The sequence below is a fragment of the Sciurus vulgaris genome (assembly GCF_902686455.1).
Source record: "Sciurus vulgaris genome assembly, chromosome: 15".
Classification (NCBI taxonomy): domain Eukaryota; kingdom Metazoa; phylum Chordata; class Mammalia; order Rodentia; family Sciuridae; genus Sciurus; species Sciurus vulgaris.
The window spans coordinates 2,613,869-2,637,392 of record NC_136476.1 but is presented as its reverse complement, the minus strand read 5'-3'; the positions used below and the strand labels follow the sequence as shown (position 1 = coordinate 2,637,392).

Sequence of the window (23,524 nt, the reverse complement as noted above, 5' to 3'; positions counted from 1 at the left end):
ACTGACTGCAGTGAGAAACTTTAGGTGCATCCATGATACACAATTTCAGAGAAAAGAACTGTTTAAATATATCATTTATGATAGGTACAGTTATATCCATAATATCAAAATCTTTAGACCAGCAAATTAGGCTTTTAAAAAGAACTTTTTATCACTGTGTTCAGATACTGGATTTTTTATAATACTCTCACAAAGTTCTATACACCAAAAAATGGTTTAAAAAGATGGTTTAAAAAGGATGACGAAATAAATGCAACATTTTATATAATTTTTATTTGTTTAATTTAGCAAATGTAGAACGTAATGGTTTCAAGGCAAATTCTGGATTATTTCAGTCACAATCCAACAGCATGATTCTGAAGAACAGTTTTATGTTCAATATCTACCCACCTCTACACAAACACATCTATGGAAATCCATGTACATATATATTAGTTTTCAACAACTCTAGAATTCAGATTTTAAATTCTGACACACTTCAAAATTATCCATTTAATGCAGGATATAACCATAAGGAGATAAAAATTCATGCAATGATATTCAGGGTTTTTTTTTAAGTAAATGCATTATTTGATAATTCAATGCTATATAAAGTGCATTGAATATCTAAAATAAAACAAAGTGCCAATTTCATCATGAATTAATAACATATTTATTGTCTTGAAACCAAACAGGCCCAAGTTACTTTTTGTTTTTTTGTTTTTTGTGTTTTTTTGAGTCAGTTCTCTATAAACTCATTTCTCTCAAATTTCCTGTGTAATAAAAACCAAGATATTTCATTTCTTCTTTGCAGTTAACAAGATATGGCAAAGGGTTCAAGGTAGATGTGTTCTTGATAATTCAGAGTCAGAAAGTACTTCTTCTTGAGCAGAAGGTTCATAATCTCCTGCATTTTCAGCCAATTCAATATCTAACTCATCATTACTTTCTGCACTGTAATCAATTTCTTCAAGGAATCGAGGTTCATCTTCATCCAAAACATAAGTGGTAGGGCTGTAGCCAAAACATACAGAACATGTAAGACTTCTTGAGATTTTAAGACTCTTATACAAGGTTATTTTACCATACTTCATTTTGATTCCAATATGATATAAACAGTTCACATTAACTTTAAAAACTTTTATCCAAATTAACAAGTTGAGTGATTTGTAATAGTTGAAAGATTGTACTGAAAATAAGAGGCGACAATCTTGGTATTTTCCCCAAAGATCTAAAATTGGCAGATTACTGTGATCGAGTTTATAGCAGCACAATTCACAATAGCTAAATTATGGAATCAATTCAAAAGCATGTCAATAATGGATTAAGGAACTGTGGTGTATATATATACACCAGTGTGTGTGTGTGTGTGTCTGTGTAATACACAGACACACACAATGGAGTCCTACTCAGTCATAAAAAGGAATGAAATTATGGCATTTGCTGGTAAATGGAAGGAAATGGAGAATAGCATGCTAAGTGAAATAAGCCAAACTCAGAAACTCAAAGGTTGAATGTTTTCTCTTATATGTGGAAGTTAGAATAAAATAAAGAAAAAGGGGTAGGGAAGGATAGGATAATATAAAGAACCAATCAAATATAAATAGAGACAAGCAAAAGGAAGTTAAGGAGAGTAGAGGAAGGAGAATAGGAGAGGGGAGGGAAGGAAAGGTGGAATATCGTGAACTGAAATTGATTTCCATGCATGTATGAGTTTGTTGGGATGATCCAAGTACTATGTGTAACTATAAAGTTCTAATTTTAAAAAAAGAAAAAGAAAAGTAGGGGTAAAATGCTAACTTTTATTTATAGTACAACAGGGTTAATATACACCCTACCATTAGATACTTTAACAGTGGACTCTCTCATTAGGTCACTTCCTTGAAAGATTTCATTGATTTGCAGGCTATTAAGATTTATTTTTCAAGTTCTATTTTAATCATAGTAAATCAGGCAATAGATAAGTTCAATCAGCCTTATAAGAAACTATGGTAATCTAATTGGTTGAGTAGTGCACTAAAATCATCTAAGTCTATAAAGTGATAGCTGCCAAAGAACAGCCCATATACCCATCCCCACAATTTCCAAAGACTGACAATAAAAATAAAAAAATAGTGAGAGCAAATTACATTGTTACTATGTGCCTGCATGAACATGTAACGATGAATCTCACTATGTACAATTGTTTTTTGATTATTTTTAAAAATTTTCCCACTTTTTAAAAAGGGGGTACTGGAGATTGAACCTAGGGTACTTTTTCACAGAGTCACACCCTCAGCCCTTTTTATTTTTTATTTTGAGATAGGGTCTTGATAAATTGCTTGGGGCCTCATTAGTTGCTCAGGCTGAACTTGCAATCATCCTACTTCAGCCTCCCCAGTCACTGTAATTACAGGTGTACCACCACGCCCAACCCCACTGTTTTTAATGGTGCATTACAGTTGTAGATACTGATGGGATTTGTTGTTACATATTTGTACATGCACACAATATACAATGTAAAATAATTATAATGCCTAATTTTAACAAAGAATCCCATGAATCGGAAAGAGAGGAAAGAAGGAAGGACACTATACCCAGATTAATTACTTGCTCTAAGAATACAGAATAAGAATTTGCTTAAAAGCTCTAAGTGCCTCTAAATATTTCATTAGGCAGGTTGTTTGGGATTAAGACAACCTTTCCATGGATTCTATAACAACTCTTTCCTCCTGAAAAAAAAAATCACGTTATTCAAATTTCTCCCCATTTGTGAGATTTTGTACACACACACACACATACACACACAGAAAAAAAAACACTACAGAAGTAGGTCAAAGTCTATTAGGTAGTGACCAAGTCTATCTAAATTTCAAGTAGATGTGTTTGTTTACATCCAAACATCCAAAAAGGATCTCTGATAGCTGAAGTAATTAAAAACTACAAATCAGACAATGAAAAGGAAAATAATCTGCTCAAATGAACAGAAAAGCAGATGTCATTAGACACCTAAAATGAGAGAATTCTTGCAACTAAGTATTAAATTCAGTTTGGGTATCTGGAAGTTAAGGTGAGAAGTGAATGTTAATTAATTATATGGTTCTAATTTACTGAAAGAAGAAAGCAGAACTCATCTGGCAAGAATACTTTTTTCCTTTTAATGAGCTTTCATCTGGCTAGTTACAAAATTAAAAGGGAAGAAAATGAATTACAAATGCAACCTTGATCCAATATATAGCAAACTACCTCTTAAAAGTTCAGAGTTTTTATGTAATAGAGAAGTCCTGATGAATGAAGTTGGCTGGCTTGGAGGATTGTGTAAGATTTCATAACATACCTAACACATGAACAATTTCAGTTTTTCTTTAGGGAACTAAAGCATTTAGTGTAAATATGTTACTTTTTAGGTGGATTAAAGATTATAAGAAAAGATTAATTGCCTTTTAAAATGACTGTTTTCATCTTTCTTTCTTTGACATTCAAAAATTCATTCCTACTCCTTGACCTTGGTGTTTCTCATTCTCAGAGTGGTCCCAGATGCATCTAAGAACAGATGGAAAAGATGAAGCAAAGGAGGAGGAAAAAGAAAGATGTATCTTCTCTTGCCATGCATTTTCTTATCTTCTTGCTAGAGACTGTCATAATGAGAAGAAATGATAATGGAAATTCAAGGAAGGGAAAGAGTTCCTGAAAGTCATGCCTTGTTTCAGGGACTGGGTAAAGCAACCAGAACTATCAAGGTTTGCTCCAGAGAGATGAGACACAGAGGACAGCATCTCCCAAAAGACAGGAAGAAGACAAAAAGCCATGGTGGGTGGGAGGCAGGGCAGGTAAGAGTTATTCAAGAGATCTATGGACAGCAGAATGCCAGCTCTACTTGCCCCCTTCACTGGAAAACAGGTTGGTTCAAGGAGCTTAGACACTGCACTGGGGTTAGAGCAAGGATCCTGTTCTGTATGGGAAGCTAAGTACTAGTAAGTTAACCAATATGAACTAAAGCAAAGGATTTAAAGACAATATCTACTCTTTTTTGAACTTTAAGTCAATGAGGAAACGAGAGGGAGGTCTGATTTAGGAGCAACGAGAATGCCCAGGTTTAAGGAAACCTGAAGCAATGTTGGTTTATGACAAGGGCACAACCTGGAAGGCAAGGTCCTGGAAAACTGAAAGAAGTAATATAAATACTCTCTACTACAAACTTCCTTGTCTCCTTTGACACTGCACCCCATTCATGGTATCACTAGTTCTTACAAGACTATGAAACCAGTCCACTGCTCTTATTTCACTCCTGAATCCACATAGGTCCTGATATTGGACTCCTATCTTTCCAGGTCCTAACAAAATCATGCCCCTAGGCTCAGCTTTATGAAGGTCTATACCACAGCTGAAGTATACTGGGTGCCTCCAGCAACTGTGATGGGGTCACTAGTGCTAGCTCAGCAACATCAGAAGGATGTAGACAGAGGTATGTACAGGTGAGTGTGTGTGTTGCAGGGTGGTGGAGAGACAGACAACAGGGAGGAGAGATATTAGTGAAGCCAGGTTTAAGGAACTAGAAAACACTGAGACAGGAGAAAGGAAAAGGCAGAAGACTGTAATTCTTAACACTTCACAGAAAGCAGCCTTCAAAATGCTATTCCAAATGCCATCTCCTAGCCCATTTTTGTTAGCTCTTTCTGCAGTACTTAACTGTGGTGACAATTCTGACAACCCTCTATTCTGGTTTGCTTCATTCCTCTCTGTTGCTTCTCAGTGGTGAACATATGCTCCTCATCTTCTAAGTATTCCTCAAAAATAGGTATTTTTAGCAATACTTTTGGTTAACAGCTCTTCCTATATGCATGTCTTCTATGAGTTGAGCTCATTCATTTTTTAAAAAATTTCTCTTCTGATCATTTCCAAATCCAAATTTCTAACCTGGACTCTACCACTGAACTTCTCTTGTACACATATGGACTTGCTAAATATATACACCTGGCTACCTCACAGGTAATGCAAATGCAGTATGTTGAACATTCATGGTTCTCCCCAGCAAGCTATTCCCTGACTCATGTACTCATGGAGAAATACAAACCAAAGTTCTCCGTAAGCATGCCAGCTACTCAATCTGGGCACTACTTGCCCCACACTTTATATTAAAGTCTTTGCTGACATTGTTTCCTTGGTGTAAGGTTGTACTTCCCACCTTACCCCTCCTAACCACTCATATTTCTTTTAAAACACAGCTTAGCCTCATCCTGATGTTATTTCTTAATGCTCCATCCTGAGACAAGAGCCATTTCCTCTATATTTCTTGGTATCCTACAAAACTTTCCATCTGATCACTTATGGCATACAGTTAAAACCACCCACTTGTGAGTCTGTTTTCTTAATACTAAGATCAGGAACTGTGACTTACCCACTTGAGTAGTACCTCCTGTCAGCTTTCAGAAAGGTTTGACACTTTGCAAACACCTTGAAAAATCTTTGCTGAGCTCTTTACGGTAAGTTGACAAGATCATAATTTTTTATATTACCCAATCCCTCTAATTTTATTTTCATGAAAAAAATTTAAGTCACAAGACCAGTCATAGCAATTCATCTTTTCTTTTCTTTTATGAATAATTCCAACTTTCCTTTGCTTTTCTACCACTACTTCCTTGTTGCCCTCATTTTCTTCACATAAGTTCACTCTTGTGCCCTGTTTTTGGATTTTAATTCTTATGGTAAAGGTGACAAAGCCAAAAACAATTCTATAAGAAACAGTTCATGCTAAAAAACTATAAGCTAAAATTTGTCTCCAAAAACAAATCAAACATGCTATTTCTAGAAACACATCAAAACTTTCACTCAATGAGTCTTAACACGGGATGAATGCATTAAAATTCTCCGCCTTAGATAGTGTCACTGTCATGCAGAAAAGGGTTACAATTCCAAAGAGAACCCAAATCACTTGGGTTCTGAAGAGATTCAGGAAGTTGTCTGGGTTCCCTCATGTTAAACTACTAGGCACCATACAAAATTAAATCTAAAAAATTCACTATCACTCTCAAGCACATGCAGTCTACTTCTAGCAGAGTTGATCTTCCATCTGAGACACCAGAATGCAGACCTTCAGGTCTCTTCCCTATCCAGGAATGGCAGAAACAAAATGCTGCATATACAGCCTGAAGTTCTACATCTGTGCCTCTACTTCTACTAGCCAGCTGTTCGATGACCTTGAGCAAGTCACTTTCTCCAAAATGTTTCTTTGTTTTATTGTTTATTCTATTTAGATATACATGATAGCAAAATGCATTTTGATTCACTGTATATCCAAAATGTGTTTTCTCAAGTGTAAAGCAAAGATAACAGAATCAGTCCCACCTTTCTCATGAAGTTGACTCAAGAAAGGTAAAATATGTGAAAGTATTTATAAATCATTAAGTTGTGTAATTATAAAATGTTATTCTAACAGTAAGTCTACCTTGCTAAAGTAAATCAGCCTTTATTAATTCCCAAAGAGCCCAGAAAATGGTCTCTCCCAAGCCATCAGTACTAAAAATACTCCTTTTACCTTTTAAACTCAAATCCTCCTTTAACCTTGCACTCTTAATATGGCTTTGAGAATAACCTATCTGTTTTAATGAAATACAATAAAGACATCATGGGGGAGAATTTCTGAAACCGATGCCCAAAAAGAAAAATATTTCATTGCCTAAAATATCTGCAAACTACAAACTGTTGTTTGGCTTTCTTATGTTGAAAAGTCAACCAATAGTGACTTTTTTTTTTGCACAACTGCTACAGGATATATTATTTATATAATTTGATGCCTATCTTATGAGAAATAGAGCATCACTTAAGTATCATAGGTAAACAAAATTATGCACAGATAAATTTAATAATTTCTGTCAGTCTTCAGTGGGTATTACACACACACACACACACACACAGCTAGTGCATAAAATATCTAACAAAAGAGTGTCTATGTAGAAAAAAAGGAAAAGAAATTTGCTACTTTATTGCTATTCTATTTTTGTTTGAAAAAAACTAACTAAGCTGCATCTGGGAAACAGTAATTAACTAAGTCACTAAACTCCAACTCACTTTTGCTACGTATCTAAAAACATTCCTTACACATAATAGTGTGAAATGGTTAAATTATACAAGAATGGGCTAGAGTTTCAAAAACTACACCTACACATTATAGTAGTTTTAATTATTCACTTGGAGGATAGAAAATCTAATGAAAGAACAGAATTCAGAGTTAGAGCTGGGTCTAATTCCTGGTTCTTTCAGGAATTACTATATGGATAACTTTGAGTAAGTTCATCTTTCTGAGCCTCAGTTGCATATATATATATATATATATATATATATATATATATATGTATATAGTGATATATATATAGTGATATATATATATATATATAAAAGGATCACAATACCATCAGTTGCTGATCATTCTCCATGGAACACTAGAAAGTCTGAGATAATCAACCTTAACATAAATTCAGAATGCACATGTTTATCAGGAGTCCTAGACCACCCCAGGTTTAGTGATTTGCTAGGGAGCCTTAGCACACAGTGGCATTCACACTTATGACATTACAGTGAAAGGATACAAAGCAAAGTCAGCAAAGAGAAAAGGTGCATGGGGCAAAGTCTTGTGGAAACCAAGGCCAAGCAAGGGCAGCTGCTAGAGGCAGAGAAGTCATCAGAGTTTTCAGCAAGTTCAAAGGACTGCAGGCAAAAACTGGAGTTCAGAGTTGCCAAGTTTCCTGAAAGAAGGGAGTTGCAGAGATGTGACCCCAATACTCAACAGTTTTCACCAGAAGCACTTGACAAAATCTTAAACTACACAGTGCAAAAGGCTAAAAAGCGGCAAAAAGCAGAAAAGAGCAAAACAAACAAAACAGAAAACAAGCCACAGAAATTTTCTGGCAGTCTCGTGGTGTTGAGAAAAGGAGGAGTCCTTGGCTTTCAGTTGGGACCTCTGGAGGGCTGTGACCTAGGAAGCAGGGAGAAGTGAACCAAGAGTTAACTAAGTTTCACACATTTTGCAACCTCACTGAAGCCAGGTCAGGCTCACCAGACTGGGGTGAACAGCTTTATTCTAACACCTACCACAGGATAGAATAGGTTCTCCCTGAAGGAAGATACCTAACATCTCTGTGAAATTTTATATACAATGCTTCATATTTGAGCAAATATTACCAGGCAAATTAAGAAAGAGAACCAGGAAGAAAATCCAACAGAAACTGACCCACAGGTGATCCAGTATGGAAGTTAACAGACAGGAACTTTAAAATAATTTATTAGTATGTCCAAGAAAATAAATGAGATGAAGAATTTCACCTTCTACTTTTTATTCAAATGAGAATTACCTGAGCCAGGCACAGTAGTGCACACCTGTAATGCCAGCAACCTGGGAGACTGAGGCAGAAGGATCGTAAGTTTGAGGCTAGCCTCAGCAACTTAGCAAGATTCTATCTTGAAATAAAATAAAAGGGACCGGGGATGTAGTTCAGGGGTAAAGTTCTCCTGGGTTCAATCTCTGGTACAAAAATAAACAAATAAATAATAAATTACCTGAAAAGCCTAGAACTGGAAAATGTAGAACTAAAATGAAGAATTCTAACCAAGTCTAAGACTATCTTTAAGACAGAAATGAAAAGAGAATTAGTGAAGCAGAGCGATGGGTAAGTAGGAAACTTCAGCCAAAGCAAAGAGAGTAAACCGTATCAGAAACTTTAAATAAAAATTGTGTATTTATATACACTAAACAGGAAAAAAAAAAAAAAACATGGCAGACATGACATTTAGGAAGTAAATGGCTGGAGAGTCTTCAAAAATAAAGAAACACTGAAGCTATAGGTTTAAAAGGAAAATCCAGTTGGATAAGCACAAAGAAAAGCAACATTCAGCCCTACTAGAAAAATTGCTAAAAACCAGAGACAAGAAAATCCAAAGTACCTGAAAAAAACACATTATCTTCAATGAAGTAAAAAATAAAATGCAATAACATGGCAGAGGAAGGGGAAGAGGAGTGGGAGAAAGAGAGGGGAAGAAGAGAGAGAAGGAAAGATAGATGAAGAGAAAGAGGAAGAAGAGAGGAGGAGAAGGAAGAACAAGGGGAAGGAGGAGAACCAAACTAGAATTCTATACTGGAGAAATGAAACTGGAAATAAGAAAATTTCCTAATAAGTAATTTAGAACTGCAATAATTTGTTGCCAGCATACATACACAAAAAGAGAAATCAGAAAGTTCTTTTGATGGAAGAAAAATGATCCTAAACTGAAACACAAAAATAGAGGCAGGGATGATCAGTGGAAAAATATATCTCAATGAAGAGTGACTGCCAAAAATAAGTGTAATGAGGTTTAAAATGTATTTTGTTCAATTAAAATACATGACAATAGCATAAAAAGGTGGGAAGGCGAGAAGAAAAAGTTCCTGTACATATGTAAACAAACACTAGCTTCACATAAAGTACCTGTAACAGAGGTTAGGACTTCATTCCAGTGTTAATGGTATGTTGTAATTAATAAATTTGTGCTTATTTTACCAATAATTTCTATTCGGCCTCTCTTGTAATGCTTGCAGACAGGACAAGAGCTTTTATCCAAAGAACATTATGATGCTAACTGGTGCACAAATCCATAGTCATTCCATATAACTTATTAGAAACATAGTCTAACTTTAACTAACAAATCAAGTTAGATTTTTTAAAAGGAATTAACATAAAATACAACTAATGCTAAGTGTATTTTATGCTTAGCATGCTCCAGGCCCAGGTTTAATCCCCAGCACACACAGGGAAAAAGGAAGAGAAAAAAGTTAACATGTGCCAGAACCCAGCTAAAGAAAGAATGGGTGAAATAGCTAGATTAGGGGGGAAAAAAATTCGTACGGAAGCTCAGAGAGACAAAGGGACAAAATTTATTCATTAGAGAACAGACGCAGGGGATGTAGTGAAAAGGACTAACTAAAATGTAAACAGAGTCCCAGAGAGAAAGAGAGATGAGACAAAAAAAGTTTTGAAGAAAGGATGGCTTTCCCAAAACTGATAGAAGACATGAAGCCACAAATTAAAGAAACCTTAAGAACCTCAAGTAAAATAAAAAGAAATCCACATCTATTTTCAAATCCTAATAAACACCAAAAGAGAGTCATAAAAGCAACTTAGTCTTTAAAACACTGATCAAAAGGGCCTTGAAAGGAGGACCTGGCCATTATACTAACTCCATTTTTGTTCCTCTGACTTGTTCTGAGTCTTTCCCAGTTTACTCCACATTCCAGGAACAGAAGAATCTGCAGGTTTATACCCCATGAGGGGAACCAAGACTGCTCCCCAAGAGGGAGCAATTATCTCATAACAGGAACTGATTTTCTCCTCAAACAATGAAATAAGCCAGACGCAGAAAGAAAAGGGAATGTTCTCTCATGTGGAAGCTAGGAAAAAAAAAAAAAAAAAAAGGAAAGAAGGAATAAAAAAGGGATATCAGGAAAATAGAAGGGAGATCAAGAATAGAGGAAAGGGATCAAGAGGAAGGAAGGGAGAAGGGGAGGGCATTGGGAAGCACTGGGGAATGAAGTCTACCAGGATCATGCTATGTCTGAATATACTACAATGGATCCCATGTTTATATATAATTAGACTAATTAAATAAAAATAATAACAATAAAATGATACCAGTAGAGTAGAGCAAGGCGACCAGAGGAAGGAGGAGGAAAGGGGAGGTACTAAGGAATGAGATTGATCATATTATGTTGTATGCATGTAAAAATGCATGATGAGTTCTATTATGTATAATCATAATATGCCTACTAAAATAAAATAACTACCCAAATAGATATTCCCCAGCATCAGCAGAACCTCAAAGAACTAGACTTGAGGTAATGATCAACTGTACCACAGTTTGACCAGAACCACCTATGCATACCTCTTGCAATCTGCCCTAATTCTTCCCTATATAATCCTGGAGCTCTTGTCAGTATCCCAAGACAGAATTTAGGATGCTAGTCCTCATGTTTCTCTCCAGTGTGGCCAGTGTGGATAATAAATTCCTTTCTTTCTCCACCATCCCCTGTCTCTGATTGGGTTCTCCAAGTGATGGGTGGCCAAATTTAGTCTGTTGGGACCCTTAGAATCAGGCAGAGGCCGAGAACTCTGGTAACAGCAACAACCAGACATGGCTAACTTGACAGCTCAGTGATGAAAGATAGGAGACAAGAGAATGATACCCTAAAACGGTAAATGTCACCTAGATTCTATACCAGCAAAACTGTCCCTCAAAAATGAAGGTGACAACTTAGTGTTCCTTGAGAAGGAAAAATATAAACTCCAGTAAAATCAAAAAATATAGTAAGAAAGGAAAAAAAGAGGGGGAGGGAATAAATGTGTGGTAAGGTGGCATAAAATAATATTTGTAAAGTTTAAAAACTCAAAGTATTATATTTTTTAAAAAAGCAAAATTCTAGTGGGGGAAGATGAGCTTGAAATATTACAAAAGCTCTCTATATGCAGAAGCTGGGGGATTAAAAAAGGGGATCTCACAAAAAATAGAAGAGAAAGCAATAGAGTAGAGGCAGGGAGGAGATGGAGGGCGGTGGGGAGGGCATGGGAACATACTGGGGAATAAAATCTATCGAATTATGCTACATCCATGTATGAATATACCACAATGAATCTTGCTTTTATATATAATTATAATGTACTACTACTACTAATAATAATAATAAAAATAGAAGGGAGAGCACTAAAGAATAGGTAGATCAGGGGAGGGAGGAAGAGAGGGAAAAGGAAGGTACTGGGGATTGAAATTGATCAAATAATGTGTGCATGTATAAATATGGCATAACAAATGTATGAATATAATGTATCAAAAAATTTTTCTAAAAAAAAAGGAAAAGAAAGATTATAGAAGGGTCAAATTAACTTAAAAAATTGATACCTCAGCTTCACATTAGTACCAGGAAACAGAAAATCAACAAGGATAAAGAAGGGATCCAGAAGAAGACAATAAAGAACAAAGGACAGACAGGCCACCTTAGTAAAAGGTAAGTGGTTTCCCTAGTTCCATGTCTAATACTATGATTTGTCTGGTCAACTTACACTGGGGAATGTGGCTTCACCACATTTGTTAGTGGCTTTAAAACTCCCAATTGGTGTAAGAGATTGAAGTCTAAACCCTTAGGCTGGTACATGGGGCACTGTAAGACGACACCCCCTTTCTAACAACCTCCAGAAATTTAATCCAATTGAATTTTAAAAATTATTTGTGTATGTATATGTATATGTATATACATACATACATATATATATATATTTTTAGTTATTGATGGACCTTTATTTTATTCATTCATATTCGGTACTGAGAATCAAACCTAGTACCTCACACTTGCTAGGCAAGCGCTCTACCACTGAGCTACAACTTCAGTCCCTCCAATTGCATTTTAAATTTTACATAGCCACGTACCAGTATTCAACTCAATATGTGACTGGTTTTAGGCACCATGACTGGAATATTTTACAGGGTTGAAGGACACAGATGTGGTCCCTGAGGCTAACTAGAAGTTAGCCAGGTGAAGAGCAAGTGAAAAATTTCTTTTCAAAGATGGTGTAGAAAAGTACATGCTTTCAGGCCCCTGTTCTATAGAGTAGAAGAGGGAGAGAGGAGGGATGGGAAAGGGGAGGAAATGCACAATGAATTTTTAAAAATCATGCTATGTGCATATATAAATATACCTCAGGGCATCTCACCTTTATGTATAAGTAGAAAGAACCAATCAAAAATAAACAGATGAATGAAAGGAAATCAATAGAGTAGAGGAAGGAGAATGGGAGGAAGGAGAGAAAGGAAAAGTGGGAGAACATTAACTAAAATTGAAATTCCATGCATGCATGATTTTGTTGAGTTGAACTCAACTACTATGTAGAATTATGATATTCTAATAAGAAACTGCATGCTATGAAAAAAGGAAATCCAATTATTTATTATTATAAATGAAAGATGGTATTCATTTGGCATAAACTGAAAACACTGATAAAGTTAAAACCTATAAAAACAAAACTTAGTAATTAAGTTCTTATATATCAGGGAGGAGGTTAAAAAAAAGGTAAGACAGGCTTAGACTGGAGTCAGCAATGGTCAGGAAGAAGTAATCACAAAACCATTAAGAGGATAAGCAAAAAGACTAGACAAGGACAGGAAGGGAAGAATCATTCAAAATGAGCCTGCAAAACTACAAGGCTCATAGGCTCATGAGAAACAGTGGATGAATTTACCAACACAAGACAAGTAAATAGCACAATCTAAACAACTTTGAATGTGATTAGGCTCTTCAAAGATGGAAAGAATAATAGTCATAAAAATAAACAAGAAAATGTAAAATAAAAAACACTGAAACAAAAAGAGCCAATTAGATGTGAAATATAGAGGCATTAAAGTAAAATTCTCCCATGAGACAAGTCCTAGACCAGAAACAATTGAAAAGTGAATTTTAAAATGCTACTAAAAAACTACATACACTTAGACTACAGCTGAGATAGGAAACAGGAAAATATACTTAGGAGACGCGTGGCAGACAGACTGAGAAACTCAATGTGGGAATTCTGGAGAGCAGAACAAGGGAAAAGGTAAAGAAGAAAATTTCAAAGAGAAAGTAGCTGAGAATTTTTCAAAATTTAAATGCCTAAAATTAGAAGTGCAACCCTATTGTCAAGCAAGGTATATTAAAAATACATCCACTCCTAAACACAGTGTACTAAATTGAGCAGCATGGATGACAGGATCAAATCTTAAAAGAGGAGAAGGAATGGGCATTTTGGTAGAGGCAAGAGCAAAGGCAAAGGCCCTGGGATATCAAAGAGATTAATCTGCAGAACAATAATTCTCGAGGTGTGGTACATAAACTCTTTGTCCTTGACGACATAAATACAAAAATCAAAATGAAGTATTCAGAAACCTTTATAACAATCTGATGTACAAATTACAAATCTAGTAAATGTCAAAATGAGAAATCAGAACAGATATCGGGATTCTTTAGGGTCCTCTATTCCATTTTTTATAGTACTTCATTTTTACATTTTAATTCAAGTATCAATCCACAGCAAACTGGAAATAAAAATTGGTCCTTTACCATAGCTAGTTTCAAAGCATGGTTCCAAAAATTAGAAGACAGACAGTGCAGTTATGATGGTAAAAATATAATGAGAATAGAACAAGCTTAAAAGAGGGAGGAATGCCTCAGAGACTCTGATAGCAGCTGGGATACAACTGAAGGTTTCTAAGCAAGAGAATGATAATTGCATACAGAAAAGGTGTAGGATACAAACAGTACAGGAGCAAGATTAATCAGGAGGTTGTTGAAGAAGTCCTAGAAAGAGATGGTTCCCTTAATTAGTATCGTAGTAGAGATGGTGGAGAAAAATGGAAAGATGAGAAATATTTTGGAGGAGCAATCAGAAAGTTCTGGGTGATGAATGGATTGGATTAAAACATATGAACAAGTGCTTATCATCTCTAATTACAGAAATGCAAATCTAAACCACCCTAAGATTTCATCTAACTCCAAACAGAACAGCTATTATCAAGAACACAAGCAATAATAAGCACTGGCATGGATGTGGGGAAAAAGGCACACTCCTACATTGCTGGTGGGACTGCAACTGGTGCAGTCACTCTGGAAAGCAGTACGGAGATTCCTCAGAAAACTTGGAATGGACCCACCTTTTGACCCAGTTATCCCACACTCAAAGAACTTAAAATCAGCATCCTACAGTAAAGCGGCCACATCAATGTTCACAGCTGCTCAATTCACAATAGCTAGACTGTGGAACCAACCTAGATGCCTTTCAATTGATGAATGGGTAAAGAAACTGTGGTATATATACACAATGGAATATTACTCAGCCATAAAGAAGAATAAAATTATGGCATCTGCTGGTAAATGGATGGAGTTGGAGAATATCATTCTAAATGAAATAAGCGAAACCCAAAAAAATCAAAGGCCGAATGTTTTCTCTGATAAGAATGATGATACATAACGAGAGGGTAGGTGGTGGAAAGGGGCAAGAGAAGAATGGAGGAACTTTGGATTGTGTAGAGAGAAATGGGGTAGGGATGGGAAGGAAAGATAGTGGAAGGAGATAGACATTATTACCATATGTACATGTATGATTACATGAATGGTATGAATCTACATTGTGTACAACCACATAAATGAAAACTTGTACCCCATTTGTGTACAAGGAATCAAAATGCAGTCTGTAAAAAACTTTAAAAATAAATAAATAATTAAATTTTAAAAACAAGTAAATGAGAGAGGGGATTATGCCAAGAATATGACATGAGCAACCAGGTGGAAAGAGGCAGCTAAGGATAAAGGTACCAGGTGTGATGGCACCTACTTGTAATCCCAGTAGCTTGTGAGGCTGAGGCAGAAAGATTGCAAGTTCAAAGCAAGCCTCAGCAACTTAGCAAGGCCCTAAGCAACTCAGTAAGACCTTGTCTTTAACAAAATATTAAAAAGGGCTGGGGATGCAACTCAGTGGTTAAAAGCCCCAGGGTTCAATCCCTAGTTACATACTCCTGCTCCCCACCAAAAAAAGGGCATAGACTGACAGATTGGATTAATAAACAAAAACCAACAATATGCTGTCTCCAAGAGACTCACCTCATGGGCAAAGATATCCATAGACTGAAGGTGAAAGGATGAGAAAAAAACATATCACTCGCATGAACTCTGTAAACAAGCAGGGGTCTCCATCCTCATATCAGATAAAGTGGACTTCAAGCCAAAGTTAGTCAGAAAGGATAAAGAAAGCATTTCATGCTGCTTAAGGGCATCATATATCACAAGACATAATAATCGTAAATATTTATGCCCCAAACAATGGAACATCAATATATATCAAACAAATCTTTCTCCATTTCAAGTATCAAACAGAACACAACAGAATAATACTGGATAACTTGAACACATCTCTCTCACTATTGATAGATCTTCCAAACAGAAATTAAACAAAGTAACTATAGAACTGAATAATATAATCAATAATTTGTACTTAACAGATATATATAGAATATTTCATTTATCAACAAGCAAAAACACTTTCTTCTCAGAAGCACATGGATCCTTATCTATAACAGACCATATCTTATGATACAAAGCAATTCTTAGCAAATACAAAAAAATAGAGATACTACCCTGTATTCTATCATATCACAATGGCATGAAATTAGAAATCAACAATTAAATAAAAAATAGAAGCAACTCCAACATCTGGAGATTAAATAATATACTATTAAATGGTAAATGGATAGCACCCAGGGATGAAATTAAAAAATACCTAGAGGTAAAAGAGAACACCAAAACAACATATCAAAATCTCTGGGACACTATGAAGGCAGTGCTAAGAGGAAAGTTCACTGCATTGAGCTCATTCAATAAAAGAATAAAAAGTCAACAAATAAATGACCTAACATTATATCTTAAAGTCTATAAAAAGAAGAACAAATCAACACCAAAAGTTGTAGAAGACAGGAAATAATTAAAATCAGAGCTGAAATCAATGAAATTGAAACAAAAGAAACAATTCAAAAGACTGACCAAAAAAAAAAAAGTTGGTTCTTTGAAAAATAAATAAAACTGACAAACCCCTGGCCACACTAATGAAGAGAGAAAGAAAATTCAAATTACTAAAATTCATGATGAAAAAGGAACATCACAACGGACACTACTGAAATACAGAAGATAATTATCTACTATTTTGAAAATTGATACTCCAATAAAACAGAAAATCTCAAAGAAATCAACAAATTTCTAGAGACACATGACCTACCCAATCTGAATCAGGAGGACATACACAATGTAAACACATCAATTTCTAGCAATGAAATAGAAAAAGCCATCAAAAGATTCCAACCAAGAAAATCCCAGGACCCAGAAGGATTCTCAGCCAAGGTTTACAAAACCTTCAAAGAACAAACTAACACCAATATTTCTCAAAGTATTTCATGAACTAGAAAAGGAGGGAACCCTTCTAAACTCATTCTACAAGGCTAGTATCATCCTAATACCAAAACCAGACATCGAGGAAAGAATACTTTAGAACAATAAATATTCTTGATGAACAAAGAAGCAAAACTTCTCAATAAACTTCTGGCAAATCACATACAAAAACATTAAAAAGATAGTGCAACACAATCAAGTAGGGTTCATCCCAGGGATTCAAGGTTGGGTCAATAAACATAATGCATCACATCAATAGACTTAAAGACAAGAATCATATGATCATCTCAGTAGATGCAGAAAAAAGTACTTGACAAAATACAGCACCCCTTCATCTTCAAAACAATAGAAAAACTACAGATAATAGGAACATTCCTCAACATTGTAAAAGATATCTATGTTAAACCCAAAGCGAATATCATTCTAAGTGGAGAAGAGTTGAAAGCATTCCCTCTAAAAAGTGAAACAAGACAGGGATGCCCTCTATCACCACTTCTATTCAACATAGCCCTGGAAACTCTAGCCACAGCAATTAGACAGATGAAAGAAACTAAAGAGATATGAACAGGAAAAGAAGAACACAAAGTATCATTATTTGCTGATGACATGATTCTATATTTAGAAGATCAAAAAATTCCACCCCAAAACTTCTAGAACTCATTAATGAATTCAGCAAAGTAGTAGGATATAAAATCAACACTTATAAATCAAACATGTTCCTATACATCAGTGAGGAATACACTGAAAGAGAAATTAGGAAAACAACCCCATTCACAATAGTGTAAAACTTGGGAATCAATCTAACAAAAGAGGTGGAAGACTTCTACAATGAAAATTACAGAACACTAAAGAATGAAATTGAAGACGACCTCAGAAGATGGAAAGGTCTCCTATATTCTTGGACAGGCAGAATTAATAGTCAAAATGGCCATACTACCAAAAGTGCTATACAGATTTAATGTAATTACTACTGAACTCCCAATGATATTCTTCACAGAAATAGAAAAAGCCATCATGAAATTCATTTGGAAAAATAAAGAGACCTAGAACAGTCAAAGAAATCCTTAGCAAGAAAATTGAAGCAGGCATCATAATACTACAACTGTACTACACAGCCATAGTAATACAACAGCATGGTCTTGTCACCAGAAGAGACACATAGACCAATGGTACAGAATAGATGACAAAAAGACAAACCCACCTAAACACAGTTATCTCATACTGGATAAAGGTGCCAAGAACATTCATTGGAGAAAACATAGCCTCTTCAACAAATGGTGTTGGGAAAACTGGAAATCCCTATGTAACAAAATGAAATTAAACCCCTATCTGTCACCCCAAACAAAACTCAACAAAAAGTGGATCAAAGACTAAAACAGAAACCCTATGCCTAAAAGAAGAAAAAGTAGGCCCAAAATCTTCACCATATCAGCTTAGGAACTGACTTCCTTAACAAGACTCCTAAAGTGCCCAGAAGTAAAATCAAGAATCAATAAATGAGATGGATTCAAACTAAAAACCTTCTTCTCAGAAAAGGAAACAATCAGTAATACGAAGAGAGCGCCTACAGAGTGGGAGAAAATCTTAACCGCACACACCTCAGATAGAACAGTAATCTCCAGTATACATAAAGAACTCAAAAAATTCAACATCAAAAAAACCAAATAACCTAAATCAATAAATGGGCTAAGGAACTGGACACTTCACAGAGAAGAAATACAATTGACCAACAAATACATGAAAAAATGTTCAATGTCTCTAGCAACTAGGGAACTGCAAATCAAAACTGTAAGATTTCATCTCACTCCAGTCAGAATGGCAATTATCAGAATTACAAGCAACAATAAATGATGGCAAGAATGGGGGGAAGGTAAACTTATACATTGCTGGGGGGACTGCAAGTTGGTGCAACCACTATGGAAAGCAATATGAAGATTCCTCAGAAATGGAATGGAACCATCATTTGATCCAACTATCCCACTCCTCAGTTTACACCCAAAGGACTAAAAATCAGCATACAGTGATGCAACCACATCAATGTTTACTGCAGCTCAATTCACAATAGTCAAACCATAGCATCAACCTGGACGCCCTTCAACAGATAAATGGAATAAGAAAATGTGGTATATATATGCAATGGAATATTATTCAGTCTTAAAGGAGAATGAAATTATGGCATTTTCAGGTAAATGGATGGAGCTGGAGAATAGTATACTAAGCGAAATAAGCCCATCCCCCAAAACCAAAGACCAAATGTTTTCTCTGATATGCGATGCTAATTCACAATAATGGCAGGGCTAGGGAAAAACAGAAAAACTTTGAATTACAGGCAGAGGGGAGTAAAGGAAGGGAAGGGGTTATGTGGGTAGGAAGGATAGTAGAATGAATCCTACGTTAGAACCTTATGTACATATATGATTACGTAACCAGTGTGATCTACATCATGTACAACCAGAAGAATGAGAAGTTATACTCCATTTATGTAAAATGGATCAAAGTGCATTCTGTCATGTATAACCAATTAGAACAAGTTTTTTAAAAAATCCCAATACAAAACAAAGTAAGAACAAATGAACATTTACTAAGCAGCACGTTGAATAACTGGACTCTAGTAGTGTGTCCTATGATCCTGGAAGTATCCATCACAAAGGAGAGCTCCAAAAAGCTCTGCAGTTGCATTCCCCTCAAAGTACTAAAATATATGGTGCCTCCCCATACAAGTATCAGGCTATAAGCTTCTAAGCATTTTAACAAATGTTACATACAGAATGTATCGGTTATCATTCTGTGCTTAAAAACATACAATTACCATGTCTTTGTCTATAAAATCCACGTTCATTAGCACACAAGTGAACATTTTCCCTAGATGCTTTCTTCAACTATAGCTCTTCTAAGTTCTAAACTAAGACTTTCAGCCTTGCCTATCTTAGTCTAGTTCCCATTGCTAATTTTGTCTCCTTCATGTTCAGTGGATATTTCTTTACCAAACTATTGTTTTTTAAATATTTTTATTACTCTTTCATAACCAACATCATGTCACTTCACAAGTGTAACTGTGCCTCTTCCAGTGTATCAACAGCTCCCCCAAGAATGAGTGCTGATTTCCCATTTCTTCTACTCTTACTGCGAGTCTGGCCCAACACTCTGCCCATGGAAACTCATTGTGTGCAATAAGTACATAAATGTAAGGGCTCACCAGTAGAATGTAATCAGTCAATGAACAAATTACAAAACTTATTTTTAGAAAGTTCCTCCCTTTGGAGTGTTGGAGCTTGGAGGCATGAGAAAGGCATCCAAGAGAGAATGGAGAAGTTGGGAGATATGTTATACACAGGCAGACTGGTTAAACAAGTAAAATTGTAAACATAATGAAAGTGGTTAAAGAAGGGAGTCAGAAATTTGAAATTTGAAAACTAGATTGAACACTTGGGTGTAGGATTAAAATTGAGCGTGTCACCGTGAAGTGAGGGTTTTCAGATTATGTCTGTATGTGTACATCCATGTATATGCATGTGTGAACAAACATTCACATACATAATACTTAAATCTATTCAATGGCTCTCTGTCTACTTGGAGAACTTAAAGCAGTGACACCAAAAAAGTAATAAACATGACTAGTATCTACACTTCCAAATAAATACCATTTTCTACCCAATATAAAACAAGGAGCCTTCAAGAAATGACTAATCCCAACTTTGGGACAAAGTACATACAAAAGATGAGCCTGGAAATTCTGTGTGGCAGAAAATAAGGAATTCCTCAAAGAATGATGGGGATATGTGAAAAAAAATACGAAAATTACTTAAGGAACCAAACTGGGGTAATTTTGAACATCAAACTGAATGATAGTAGCAGATTAAAACTCAGTGAATTAGAATGTAAATCATTAAGTCTAATATATATACATTTAAAAATGAATAAACTCAAAGTTCAGTGTATATTTAAAAATGAATACTGACAATTGCAAAATACATCCCCATTAAAATACTTAATTAAAAAGGAGGAAAAATTAATTTTGTGATGGAAAAAATTGGCACATACCATCTTAAGTGATCAAAGGGAACACAGTGAGGAACAGAACAAATTAAAACTGCATACTACAGCAGGATGCAATGAGAAGAAAACAGTATCCACCATATTCTTGCCAACAAAAATGAGATGTAGAAAAACTCAGATTGAGGACCTGTAAACCTCAAAAGCATCAGGATACAGACAGAAGTCAAGGAAAATCAGAGGTATGTATAAAATTCATGTGAGATAGAAGAATGACAGCACAGAGGAAGAAGTGACTAGCTGCCTAATGAGATAAATCAATAAACAGGAGAAACAGCTGAAGTAGAATTTCAAGGGGGAAAACTGTCTTAATTTATAATTGCCTATTATTAGATTTGTATTTTTATATGCATACATTGATGAGAACTAGGAGTTCTTAACCTCTTGTATGCCACAGTCCCCTTGGAAAGTTATGATAAGGCCTATGAAGTCATTTTCGCAACAGTACTTTGAAATATGTAAAATAAAACGATATGATTACAAAGGAAACAAATTATATTGAAATATAATTATCAAAATGTTAGAAGTATGATATAGCAGCATGTGTAGCAGTATATTTCTTCAAAATAAATGCTTTTCAAAACACGTATTTGCTCCTTTTAAAGGAGTAAAGCTGGCAGAGGTGCTAATAATCATGGCTGTGAGGTATTAATAATTACAAATGATAGTTCAGGATATTTAAAGGAACTATAATAAGTCCATTAACTGGAGGTTAATAATACATGAATTAAAGCTTAAAAGGAGGCGTCTAAATATCATTAAGAACTCACAATCTTTACATTCATTTCCATCAGTGTCCAGCAAGCACTCTGAAGAATAGAGAACTGCAAGTGATCAGTTGTCTGAATCACAAAGGTTCTAAACACTGGGACTATTTTACACATATACACCAAACGATTAAATGCTATGTTCTGGCATTATGCTTTTGAATTATGTTATTTAATTATTTCTGAGCTCATAATTGATAAAATTTCATATATGCTGAATTTTAAGAGAAAAAGATGACCTATTTTAAAGAATATTTAGCAGATGTAAATAAATTTTCAAAGGCAAGGTAAACTCAGTTGTGTCTATATATAATCACAATATTATTGTACAGCCATACAATGTGTGCAGATATCAACAAAGAAATTCTTTTGAAATATGAATCCTGACTCTAAGTCCTCTTAATTTAGATATAATCTAAGTGGAATATTTCTCCATTGATTAGTTTTGGACAAAAGCTAAATTATTAAGATCACTAAAAACAGCATTCAAAAGATAAAGGTATTTCATTAAAATCTCATTCAACTATGAACATTAAAAAAATATTATCACAATTTGGAAAAATATTACATACGCTCTTGGTTAGCCAAATCCCCATCTTTTTCCTATGCTTAACTATTCTAATGAAGCTCCATCACATATTACAATGTAATAAAATAATAAAACAAGTGTGTCCTACCTAGTTACTTTGCAGCTTGATTCAATTAAGTCGTTTTCAAAGTCAAGCAAGCTGGAAGGCAGATTATACTCCAATGGAGATGTCAGTCTTTTTAAACGCAGCAGACCAACACAAAATTTTGCTCCCATCTCTTCCAATTCTCGAGTACCAATCTGTAAACCCTAGAAATAAAGTAATATTACACATGTAATTAGAAAGTTTTCTCTCCTCTGATTATATCTCGAAAAAATTATGAAGAATTTATAGCAATATTAATAAAATTTAAAAGTTGGTATCAAACTATGACATTATATTGTCATATGTTTTTATAATGTGAAATTATTCTTAGATCACATAGGAAACTGTCCTAAAAGACCATTTCTCAAATGTCTATTTTCACTTACTATGATGCAAATTATTTTCACCAACTAGGGAGAAAAAACACAGATGAACATTTTAAGATTAATGTTACTCTTGTAGATCATGTGTGAAACCATATTTTAACAATCTCCTGCTAGTATTTCTCATAATCTATTACTTTGATTGCCAATGCTGAAATACCATACTGTTAAAATCAAAGCTCCAATGTTTCAACATTACCTCATAGACCCTTACATGATAAAAATTAATAAAAACAAAAAAAAAGAAAAATACTCAGGTTTGCTTACTGCTTATCTAAGGTTCAATTCACTAAACCTGAAATCCTCAATTTTTAAAATAAGAAAAAATCCTAAATCACCTAATTTTTTATAAATCTTTAATTTCCAAAGTAAAATTTAAACTTTGGTTATCTCCAACAAAAGTCTACAGAACTAAAGAGCAGTCTTAGTAAAGATAAGAATTTAGTGAAGGGATATGCATTTAAAAGTTACAGATAAAACAATCTAAATATAACAAACTAGTTGCTTTATAAGTATAATGTGTTGATTTTAAATGTACAAAAATATACCCAGTCAATTAAAATAACAGGAAATTTTCATAACGTACTACATGTATAGCTCCTTATTAATTACTAATCAGTATTTAAGGGTGTATTTCAATGTCTTTTCTTAAAAATTATGAATGTAAATAGACTCAAGAGTATCTTAAGGATCCCAAGTAAGACAGTC

The 23,524-nt window shown here is 34.8% G+C and overlaps 1 protein-coding gene across 1 annotated transcript in view; it reads right to left on the bottom strand.

Moving 5' to 3' along the window:
- Positions 1-251: 251 nt before the first annotated feature.
- Positions 252-23,524, bottom strand: part of AGTPBP1 (ATP/GTP binding carboxypeptidase 1) — a 170,299-nt gene continuing 147,026 nt past the window's right edge. The window contains 2 exon segments of the mRNA XM_079113373.1: positions 252-993; positions 22,437-22,597. Of these exon segments, the coding sequence (XP_078969499.1) occupies positions 816-993; positions 22,437-22,597 (339 nt within the window). The 3' untranslated portion in view covers positions 252-815.